Below are 11,045 nucleotides of genomic sequence, written 5' to 3'. Positions count from 1 at the left end.
AAAAAAAGAATCAGACACGTGCTCCTTTGGGAGCGGAAGGAAACCCTCGGCAAGCCAACAGACGGGTACGTGCAGACGCCAACTTGTTTGTTTGCTACCTGACGTTTCTCCGGCTAATATCACACTGCAACCTTGTCGCAGTTTTGCCTTCGAGATCGCTTGCCCATAGCCAGGTTTCCCTGGACTCTGGAGTAGGCAGCTGCAAACTTTGTATTGAGAAACGTCGATCGAGTTCTTGGCAGGCGAGTAACGCTCTCGGGGCAAACCTGAGCCCGGCGAGCGGAAGCTCCGGCGACATGTCGAGCCGAAAATGCAATCCAGGGGTATGCCTGAATTTGGACCTCAGAGGAGCAGAGCCTGTGGTTGCTGAAAATGCCACAGGCAGACAAATATACAACAGGCGCCGGCGCATTTGCTTTCCTTGGGTGCTCATCATGTGGCCTCTTGGTAGGGGCAGGGCTTGAGAGATTCTCAACAGTTGCGGCATGTCATCCGATGCTTGTTAGCAGGGCAGGGCACCCTGGCCAACCTGCTTGCAAATCCTAGTATTGTCATCCGTTGACATGACGTGGTGGCATCATGGAGCCGAGCCCTAATGACTCTGCAAGTTGACCGAGTTCGGGTTAGAGATCCTGTGTATACTGTACGAGCAACACAAGCCAGATAACTCCGCTCTCGGCCGGTTGTCTACTTCTAGTAATAGTAATTTTTCCCAAGTAACCATGGGGCTAGTAAGCTCTTTACTGTAAGCTACGTCAACAACAATGGTTACTTAGACTTCATGGTCTTGTTGTGTCTCGATAAGTGGAACAGTCGCAAATTACCCACCCAGACAAGCGGTAACCAATTTAGGCTAGTACTTCGTCTAGTCCACTGAGACAGGTGCGGCCACACACCCTTTGACCACCAGACAGGCTTGCCAGCTTCGGGATTGCCTGCATAAAAAGTTGCATGCAGGCGAGCTGTCATCACGGAACAGGTGATCAAGCCACAGAATAGGTTACCATGGGCTGGGTGCCTTGTTCGTCAGATTTATCTAGCTTATCGGCCGCTCCTTGTTAGGCGAGCGGCAGCAAATGCTTCCGCGTCCAAGTAAGCTCTGGGCGTCGAGCAAAAGGAGAGGGAAAAAGAACAACGGGCGCGAATGGCGACGAACCGAACCCCGGACTCCATATTGACCCTTGATTTTTGATGTTGTCATTGTTTTTCTCTCTCTCTCTCAGACCGCATAGTCTTGTTGAACTGTTTCTGCAGTGTCGTGTGCCGTGCCACGGCGTCGAGGGAAAAAGAAAGTGGGTTACTGAGCTTTTTGGGGCCTCTACTTCGTAAAAGAAGGGTCTTGTCTGGGCCCCCCACCCACACGTTTGGTCGTCGCTGTTTCTGACGGTGCAGGACGGAGGAGGTCCGCAATGGGCTAGAAAGTTTGATCCCCTCAATATAATGGGCAAGAGTGACAGAAAATTCTTCAAGACGGCCAAGGTATATCCCCAAATCTGGAAGGAGCAACAAGGTGTACTATGCGACTGGCTCCTGAGTTACATTGACTCCAACGCCTTCGGAGAGGGGCAAGTGCCCTTGATTGTATATGTACAGCAACTAATTAATAACTCTGTCCATTTGGTAGGTTAGTGGTATGGACCCCACTTCCCTGACCATCAGCAAGCAAACCCCTCTCGCTACATCTACCTAGCCTAGACGCTCAAGACCCAGAACCTCAACAATCCCAGTAGCGAACCACCCATTGTCCCGAAGGGGTATTTTGTCCAATATTCCTTGGACGAAAAAAAAAACCCCCCATCAAGTGCTGGTCGCAGTGTCATCATACTTGCTATCTACCTTTCTTTCTGTCTTTCATGTACAAATTTGGATCCCTTGCTCATTCGTGTTTCTTTCTCTTGCTGATGCCCAAAGAGTTGCTGCTCAACTAGCGCTAGAGACAGACATTAATTTTTCGCAAACTCAGGGTCCTCCCTCGGTCGCTCCCGGTAGCTAGCTAGGTAGGGCCTTGGCTACCCATGTTCATCGTCTGATACCTTCCTTGTAAGTTGCATTTAGTGAGTCCCCTAGGTTTGAGTGGCGGGTAAGGGTTGGATGGATTTGGCGCATTAGGTTGACAGTCCCGCCGTGGGATCCAAAGACGTTCTCGCCAAGGTACCGAGTACCAGGTTGGACGACTGGTGTCACAGCATCACTTGTTGAAGGCTTGTTGGTCATTATTGTCTCCTGCCCCTCTAATAGCCCTGAGGCTTTTATTGCTATGTTATGCTGCTGATAGACAACAACCTTGGGTGAGTACTTTGTTCCTCAACGGTTACTTTGCCCGACAGTCCAAGGTACCAGCAGCTCCGATTCGGGCTGACATGGAGTGGTGGAGGCAACATGACGGATGATGGGGTCCTAACAAGCCGCTGAGGTACATACATGTACTAGTACATATTTGACTAGGCCAAAGTGGGTGGCTAGTTAACCTTTAGCCCAATGTGCCTTGACAATAACAAGTATCTACCTTACTTACCCTTGGCCTGTTTACAGCCTCGTCCCTTGTTTTTTTCTTCTTTTTTCTTCAGTTTCTCCAAGTATGCCTAGTTTACCTATTCTCTCTGCCGTCTCTTCAATTTTGTCTTTCTTTTTCTTTTCTTGATCCCATTTGTCCCAGATACGAACAGGGGTCGTCAGCCGCCCCTGTTCACTCCACCCTCCTGTCAAATGCAGATCAAGAGCCAAGCCGCTCCGGCGACCGTCACACCTTTTTTTTTTTTATATATATATATTTTTTTTCTCCACCCCCAATGAACCGCAGACCTCATTTCCTCACCTCCGCCTGGGCTTCCCCGACCCATAAAGCCCAAGTTGCCTGATCAGCGTTCCAGGATCCTATCGTCCCGTTGGCCCCACGGCGGATCGTTGAGGACGGCGATAGCAGTGAAGAGAAGTCCTGCAACAAGCAAGAGCATGCTGTTTCTCCAGACTCGGTATTTGAGGTAATTATCCAGCATTAGCATAGGTATGATACAGTTCCTATTCAAGCTCTTTTCTTATTTTTGCCATTTTTCCCCCCCTCTTTACAGTAAGCATCAATATATGCCACCCCGCAAATGGGCGGAAATGTGGTGCCAAGAGAGACACAGAGACAGAGTCTGTTGTTAACCATTAATACAATTTTTTTTGATCTTGACAGCTCCCTCTCTATTTGACTTGCCCATCGTGGCAAAATAGGTACTCACCTATTCAGAAGAAGCCACGCCGGGCTGCCTCCCTGCGAAACCCGGCTGTCCTTCTAAAATAAGCCGACTTTTGAAACTCGTGTCAACCTCGTTGTTATACATCGAGGCTTTATACTTCTCTGCGAACGTCTATAACGACTTCTGAGGTCGACCGCCGACCATGGACTTTTCTCATAACATCGGTGAATCATCATCCTTCGCTCATGCACAGGTATCTTACCCACCCCTCCTACTCGGTTTTTGACCTGTACCGATTGGTCCCTTCGTTTTCTTTGGCAGGTAGTGGTTTAGTCACAGTTTGACTTTTGATCAGTCACGTTCATGTCCTACTACCTAGGGCTTACGTTCCATCAGGGAAAAGGCTAACGCCAGGGTACTGCTTCATCTTCTGGGTCAACCAGTCTTCTCCTGAAGCTCAGTTTGACTTTTTTGAATGGCATGGACACTTCCAGTCATGCGTACGGTATTTCCTGGACCATGCGCAGCACTCTGAGCATGTCAAGGTGGTAGCGGCCTTTATCAATATCACGTTACCGTTCCAGAACGTCAACAAGCCCATCATGTCATCAAGGGTCAGCCTCTCGCCGACAGGACAGCAACAGGTCCCGGGGAAGCCGGGACCAGGGATAGGATCTTCGAGAGGGGAGGTTGATTTCAGTTTTGGCGGATTCAGAGGCAGCTCGATGCCCTTCCATTCACCCCAGCAGCATCTGCCGCAACACCAAGATCGGACTGGCACACCATCTCCGGCCGCACCATACTGCACGCTGACGCCGTACATCCGCCGACTGGTGGCGATGGGCCTCGACTCTGAAGGCATGCTGCATGGATTCTTTGGTGATGACTGGAAGTTGGGGGTTGGCCCCTTTCACGAAGTGGAGAGGCGCAACTATTTGTTTGCCTCAAAGAGCGCCAATTGGCTGCGCGTCAAGGCGAGCTACGACATGGACGGCGGTCAGTACATCCCGTACATCAAGCCACTTCAAAATGCTACCGAGGCCGAGATTAAGTCCGCCGACAACAGCTGGAGTGAGTGGCTGCTCATGCAGGATTGGATGGTTGGTCCCAGGGCCCCTGCCGACATGGAAGATATTGGATTTGGCGGTCAGCCGCAGCAGAGGCGCCAAAGCCACCACCACCATGGCCAGCAGCGCGACGAGGGGGGCGCGAGGGTCCATATCAAGCGTGAGGAGGAATGAGGGCGCACTTTGGAAATCCCCATATACGCCAGCTCACCGTTTGATTTTTGATTTTTGATTTTTTTTTTTTTTTTACCCCTAGAATAATGCTTTTTTCTTCTGTGGTAATTTGGGATGCTGATGACTGGGTATGACGGACCGGAAAACTTGGGTGTACGAGGAGACTTGGCTAGTAGATTTTGCTACAAAGCTTTTTCCTTTTTTTTTTGTCGTCTTTTTTTTTCTCTTCCCTCCTCTCTCCCCCCCTTCCTCAGATCTCACCAACTACCCGAACGCCACCCTTGGCCGGATTATCGCTATCCTGCCCATCCCTCGGAGAAATCGCCAGGTGACAGATCGTATCTCAACGATTCCTGCTTTTTATCCGCGGTGGCTTGATGATCGGGCCTGGAATAGTGGCCCGATTTCATGGACCGGGGTGTTCAAGCCGCTTGCGCAAAAAGGCGCAAGACCGCAGCGGACGACGTCAGAGCTTCTCGAAGGTGAGAGCTGGCGATCAGGGTTCTCGGGGCTTGCTGGTTTTGCTTTTTCGTCTGATTCGGGCTATACAAGGGCGTCCGAAGGTGGCTGTGACCATTATTACTTCTGCGATTTTTCGGGTCCTGTCTGGGCCCCGGCTTGTAGCAAAGTATTGTTAGGTATAGCTACATGTTACACAGGAAAAAAGAAAAGAACACATTGGTACCCTAACCCTATAGATACCAGCCAGTCTGTACAACGATTAAACAGCAGGTGTAGTATAGGTAGTAATTAAGTGTCAGGGACGCCCAAAGCCTGCTTGTGGCGTGACGTAGCCTGGAATTGTGGGGAGCAAGCTGACCCCAACCCTCATGCTCTTGTAACCTTGTGCAATTAAGTCGCGTGGAATAAGGAGGGCGCGTCTCGCCGTTGAGCTTTAAACCGCGACCTGGATGGATGAACTAGTGTGAACAACTTCAATTTACTCGAGAACCAATAAAACATAAAAAAAAACAAAAAAAAATTACACAGTCGACTTACCACATTACTCGCCAGTCTATCCATACCGAAATTCCGACATAAAAGACAAAATTTCGCGACCGATGCGCCGTGGCCGCCCGTAAGGAGGCGAGATGGCGGATTCGCAGGGTGTTGGAGAGGAGCCCCGAGCCGGCGAAGGGGCCGAATCTATACGGAACTGGCAAGACTTCATAGAGCGGTGTCTAATCACACGCCTCGACAACGAGACATTTGAGAGGTTCGTTCCGTTACACCATGCCAAGTACCCGTTACCGCCTCGCGCCCTCGCCGAGCTCTTCCTGCGACCGCAGAAGAACAACCACGATGTTCTCGATCCCCGAATCCCCCAATACATGCAAATACTCCTCGCGCACCACTACATCGATGCGCTGTCTATCCTGCTGGCCATGTACAAATATTCGACGTCGCACAAGCAGATCCAAGACGTCACGGGAGCGGGCGAAAACGACGAGGCGGGCGGCGGCGGCGGGGGCGGCGAAGAGCAGGCACAGCAGCCTCTGAGATGGGGCAACTCGTACGCCACCGAAGAGCACATATTCTACCGCCTCACGCGGTCCGTGTCGCACGGCACCGGCATCCACGACTCGTGGGACGCGCTGCGCATCGCGAGGATCATGGCCAAGTGGATGGAGCTCTTCACGGCGACGGCGGGTGCCTTCGCTGCCGACATGGTGAACCAGCAGATGCAGACGGCCGAGGAGCGCGACCGGGCCGAGAGGGGGCGCAGGAAGCAGCTGCCACGCGTCGACGAGATGGAGTCGGCCCGCGCCGGCTTCGTCATGCTGCTGCTGGGGGTGTGCGAGAGCAAGCCCGTCCTCGCCGCGCTGGGAAAGCCGTACGCAAAGACGGCCCGCAAGGAGCTGTCGGACGCCCTGGGAAACTTTGTCCCGACCATCATGCAGAGCGCCGAGCAGATCTCGCAGCGGCTCGTCCAGTTCCGCACCGAGACCCTGGCTGGGTTCGAGCCTGTCGATAAGGCCAAGGCGGCCGCCAACGCTGACATGGACGATTTCCTCGACTCCACTATGGGTCTCGACAGCTTGGTCGTTCCAGAGATACCCATCAGCAACACGCGGGCCGGCTTATATGTTTATTTGAACGCGCTTGTGAGTCAGAAGGACAACTGGGTCTTGCGTGTCTGGGTTCGGTGTCGAATGCTAACATGGTATCAGCTGGTTGGCCGTCCACTGATGGATGACGCGGCCATATTCAACTACTTACACAACCGATATCAGGGCGATTTGCAACAAACTGCAGTAGACCTCATACTGGTTTCTTTCGACGTCGTTGCGAATGCAGCTTCCGTCAGGCAATCTCCCAAGGCCGCGCATGTTTTAAGATCATATCTCACGAACAAGGTCCCTCTTCTGCTGGCCTCCCTGGCTGCCTCGGGGTCCGGGCTTTATCCCTTTAATGCGGCCGCTTGCGTAGAGCATGCAACGCGCCAAGTCAGCTCGGCTACCTTTCCAAACATGTCGGACTACATCTCGAGCCGCAGCGGCAACACGCTCACGGAGGGCACTCGCGAGGACTTTTTGTTCGCCTGCTGCCTCCACGGGCTTATTCAAGAGTCTCAGATCGAGCCGATTCTCAACGAGACGTGCTACAACTCGCTGCCGACCGAGGGCCGTCTCGTAAAAGAAGCCCTGGTGCAGGAGTGTCTTGCTGACCCGGAAAGAGCAGTGCAGCTGGTGAAAGACATTGAAAAATGCAACGGAAACGTCGGGGCTATCTGTGTAGCACTGACTGAGGTACGAGATCCCCCTAAAAAAAAAAAAAAAAAAAAAAAGCCTCACAGTATACATGTTGAAGTCTACTTTTGGATTCTGACACCATTCTCTGCTCAAACACCCTCAGGTTCTCGGACAATTGTGTACAATGAGAGAAACAATGACTCTCAAGACGCTCTGTGGCCAGCTGGCGCGTGACCCAGTATATCTAGATGTGTTGCTTCTGTTCAACAAGCTTTCGGCGATCATCTATCCACTTTGTGACCTGTTAGACAATTGGAAGCACGACGAAGACCAGGGTGAGGCGCAGCCATTTTACGAAGAGTTTGGCTCCATGTTGCTTCTGCTTCTTGCTCTGGTCAACCGCTACAACCTCACGGCCGCGGATCTGGGCGCTCGGTCACCCGACTCGTTCGTCGCGAAGCTCATTGGCAAGGGTCGACTCTTTCGACCGCTCGATGAACTTTCCCCCGAGGAGAATGGGCATCTTGACAAATGGATCCACGGTCTCTTTGACAGTGATGCCGGTGGCCTTGGTGATGAGCTCATGTCATCTTGTCCACCGCAGGAGTTCTACCTCTTGATCCCAACGCTTTTTTACAACATAGTGCTTGCAGTCAGCACGGGATCGCTCTCTGAGGATAGTCTCAGATGCGGCGTTGAATGTGAGTCCATCATCAATTAGAGCCATGTGTAGCTATGCCATGCTTGTCTGACCAATTTTTTTTTCTTTTTATAGACCTCGTCGACACATTTCTCCTTCCCTCTCTTGTGCCAGCGGTGACGTACTTGTCAAACCACCTCTGGCTTGATAATCACCCGCCTGAACAAAAAGCAATCATCAAAATACTTCAACTCATCCTTCAACCCAGCTCAATATCATCCGAGGCATCCACAGTGCTTTCGTCGGTTTTGAGCATAGTAGCAAAACCGCTTGATCAAGCGCTGCGTGCCTACCAACGCCGGGACCCTCGCAACCAAGAGATTGAGCCGCTGCTCCGTATTCTCAAGGAGCACGTACCGCTCTCTCGTCGAACCGGTGCTGCCGAGAACAGCGAACTGGAGGCATGGACTAGCACTCCAAACGGCGGTCTCTCCCAGGCCGTCCGAAACACCATCAGAGGCTTCATCTCCTGGGGTCTGCAACCGGCAGGGACGGAATCCACGCCTACGGCCTACACGCACCGCCAGCTGTTGGCCGCCACACGCATCCTGGGTGCAAAACAAACCGTCCGTCTCATTCTGGACGAACTAAAGGAGCAGGTCCAGGCCGGAAACCAGAGTGTCGCCTACGACGTCTGCTGTGCCATAATATGCGCCCCCAACGTGGCAACCGACGATGTCGACCCGTCATCGCAGGTGAACCTGCTCGATGCCACCGCTCAGGCACACGGCCCGCAGCAGCGCCCCATGTCGCTGCGGCAGGCGCTCAGAGCAGCCGCCGAGGACTGGAAGAGGATCCACAAGGACGACCCGGTCGCGTTTGAGATTGTCGTCCGGCTGCACCGCCGCGTCGAGGCCCAACTTGCTGTTTCCGTGTCGGCGGCGGCGGCGGCAGCGGCGGAGGCGGTACTTCAGGGCGACGGTGGCAACATGCTTGACGATGCCATGGCAGCGGCGGGCGTTGTGGACGGAGATGCGGCCGCGGCCATGGCCCTCGACGCGGCCACTGTCGGCCTAGACATGGGCGGCGGCGGTGGCGCGGGCGACCTCGGGCTGGGTGGCTCAACGGCCAACTCGGTCGGAGGCCTGGACCTCAACGACCAAGACGTCTTTGGGGGGCTGGGGCCACTGAACGGATGGGACGATATGGACCTGGCCTAGTTGACCGGGTTGGCAACTTGAGCCGTGAAGCTGATGATGTTTTTTTCTTCTTTTCCATTAGGGGCGAATTGCCCATGCAAAACAATGGAGAAGGCGCATTAGAAAAGGGAAAAAAGTCTGCAAGACTATAGGCAAGTCAGCGGTGTTGTTCTATGCTGATTGCATCTTGAGGTGACTTTTTTTTTTTTTTTTCTTGGCCGTATTGAGGATCTTTGGGGCGACATTTTGTGCCGTTACATCTTTATGCGCAATCAAGGCGGGGGGTTTTTTTTTTTTTACCACAGCGGTCACCTTTAGGTATATTGTTTCGGAGACGGAGTTACGGATATGTATACCCACCCTTGAGCTGAAACGACATTACCAGGAAAATTATTAATACAGCGTTCTCCATGCCGTCTAGGACGAGGAACGGAAGGCTGATTATATGGAAAAATAGTAGTGCATGAGCAAAAACAACGACACCAATATTACGTCCTACTTCAGTCTAGGCTCCAATAGGCGTTTTATTTATTACAGATGTACGTACGGTTTTGCAACCAAAAGATGAAGGTTAACAGAGCGGAGAGTCTGTGAAAGATGGCGAGCACTCTTGGCTTGACAGATTCTTTCCCTGATCTTTAAGACAGCTCCTTCAGGCCGACATGGCAGCAAGTCGGACCGGTCGTGATGGCATCGTGGGCGGCATACGAGCTCAGGTGGTCGGGCAGCTTCTGGAACTCAAAGGTCCAGACCAGGAGGGCGATGACGATGCGCATCTCGAGGTACGCCAGCCTCTTGCCGAAGCAGCTCCTGGGGCCGAGGCCAAAGGCCAAGATGGGGCCGGACCGGACGTCGTACTCGTCCTCGCCCGTCTCGGGGTTCGGCCTCAGCCAGCGCTCGACGCGGAACGACGCCACGTCCTCGGGGTCCCAGCTGCCGCCCCACGACTTTTCGCGCGACGTCTCGGACCGCACGGCGTCGTCGACCGGCAGGCCCGGCGCGTGGAACGTCGGCCCCATGGACGGCATGAACACAAACGTCCCCTTGGGCACCAGGTGCCCGAGCACGTAGGCGTCGCGCTTCGCCTCGCGCCCCGTCATGAGGATCGGGCCCCGCACCCGCAGCGTCTCCTCGAGGAAGGCGTCCAGGTACGGGATCGCCGTCGACGTGATCTCGCGCGCCGTCGGCAGCCGGTTCGACGCCGCCGCGTCCGCGTAGGCTGCGCGGAGCACGGTGCGGAGCTTGCTTTGCACTTCGGGGTAGTCGGCGAGGAGCTTGACTTGCCCTGTTTTTTTTTTTTTGTGTGGTAGTGGTTGGTTAGTCCTTTTTTTTCCTTTTCCTTTTGTTCCAAGTCGAGTCCTGGACAAAAAGAAAAAAAAATAACTTACATGCAATGGCAGTCGCGGTAGTCTCATGCCCAGCAACGATATAACCCCAGCCCTCGTCGCGGATGGAAGGGCTGAAAAAGTTTGGCTCCCTACCGGCCTTGCGCGCAGACTCCATCTCGCGCCTGAGGAGGTGCTCGAGGGCGGACGCGGTGGTGGACTCGCCGCTCTCGATGCGCTTGAGGGCCTTGCGGATCTCGGCAAAGACGATCTGCTCCCTCTTGGCCAGGTTGCGGCGCAGGCGGGGGCTGGTGAGGTAGTTGAAGGCGTGAGCCAGCCTCGGGGCGGGCGACACGAACTGCGTGCCGAGGTAGACGCCCAGCTCGTGGACCACGACGGCCTGCTCCGTGTCCGGGGCGCGGGAGAACTCGACCGAGCCGTCTGGCTTCTCGTCCATCCTGAGGTCCGACGAGTCGAGGTGGCGAATCTGGTTCGACACGGAACACGAGTCCTCGTCGTAGGCAAAGGCGGCCGCGTTGATCATGTCGAGCGCCGCCTCGATGATGTCCGGGCGGGCGTTGAAGGGCTTGCCCTTTGCCAGCTGCGTCTTTTTGGACCACATCTTGAGGAGGAGCTGGACTTTGCGGTGGATCTCCGGGGCTGACACTTCAGCCAGGAACTTTGGGCTCCTTTAATTTTGTTTGGGTGGTTTGGTTTGTGTGAGCAAAGGGGGGTTTTTCTTGAACCGGCAAAGAAAAGAAGAAA

At 53.8% G+C, this 11,045-nt stretch overlaps 4 protein-coding genes across 4 annotated transcripts; 3 read left to right on the top strand and 1 right to left on the bottom strand.

The window, feature by feature from the left end:
* Positions 1-3,384: 3,384 nt before the first annotated feature.
* Positions 3,385-4,423, top strand: PpBr36_00866 (uncharacterized protein; the record flags this gene model as incomplete). Its single annotated transcript, XM_029888055.1, has 2 exons — positions 3,385-3,460; positions 3,579-4,423. 2 exons carry the CDS (start codon positions 3,385-3,387, stop codon positions 4,421-4,423), a joined length of 921 nt encoding a protein of 306 aa, XP_029751367.1.
* Positions 4,424-4,553: 130 nt separating this feature from the next.
* PpBr36_00865 (uncharacterized protein) lies at positions 4,554-5,177 on the top strand (the record flags this gene model as incomplete). Its single annotated transcript, XM_029888054.1, has 1 exon — positions 4,554-5,177. One exon carries the CDS (start codon positions 4,554-4,556, stop codon positions 5,175-5,177), a length of 624 nt encoding a protein of 207 aa, XP_029751366.1.
* Positions 5,178-5,514: 337 nt separating this feature from the next.
* On the top strand, positions 5,515-8,976 carry PpBr36_00864 (uncharacterized protein; the record flags this gene model as incomplete). Its single annotated transcript, XM_029888053.1, has 3 exons — positions 5,515-7,173; positions 7,280-7,817; positions 7,892-8,976. 3 exons carry the CDS (start codon positions 5,515-5,517, stop codon positions 8,974-8,976), a joined length of 3,282 nt encoding a protein of 1,093 aa, XP_029751365.1.
* A 617-nt stretch (positions 8,977-9,593) lies between these two features.
* Positions 9,594-10,968, bottom strand: PpBr36_00863 (uncharacterized protein; the record flags this gene model as incomplete). The annotated part of the gene is made up of 2 exons (XM_029888052.1): positions 10,344-10,968; positions 9,594-10,240 (listed from the first exon to the last, which is right to left on the bottom strand). The coding sequence occupies exons 1-2, from the start codon at positions 10,900-10,902 to the stop codon at positions 9,594-9,596; spliced, it is 1,206 nt and encodes a 401-aa protein (XP_029751372.1). The 5' UTR covers positions 10,903-10,968.
* Positions 10,969-11,045: the final 77 nt, after the last annotated feature.

The sequence above is a fragment of the Pyricularia pennisetigena genome, chromosome 2 (genome assembly GCF_004337985.1).
Source record: "Pyricularia pennisetigena strain Br36 chromosome 2, whole genome shotgun sequence".
NCBI lineage: Eukaryota > Fungi > Ascomycota > Sordariomycetes > Magnaporthales > Pyriculariaceae > Pyricularia > Pyricularia pennisetigena.
The sequence above is the reverse complement of the archived record's forward strand: the minus strand, read 5'-3'. Positions and strand labels throughout refer to the sequence as shown.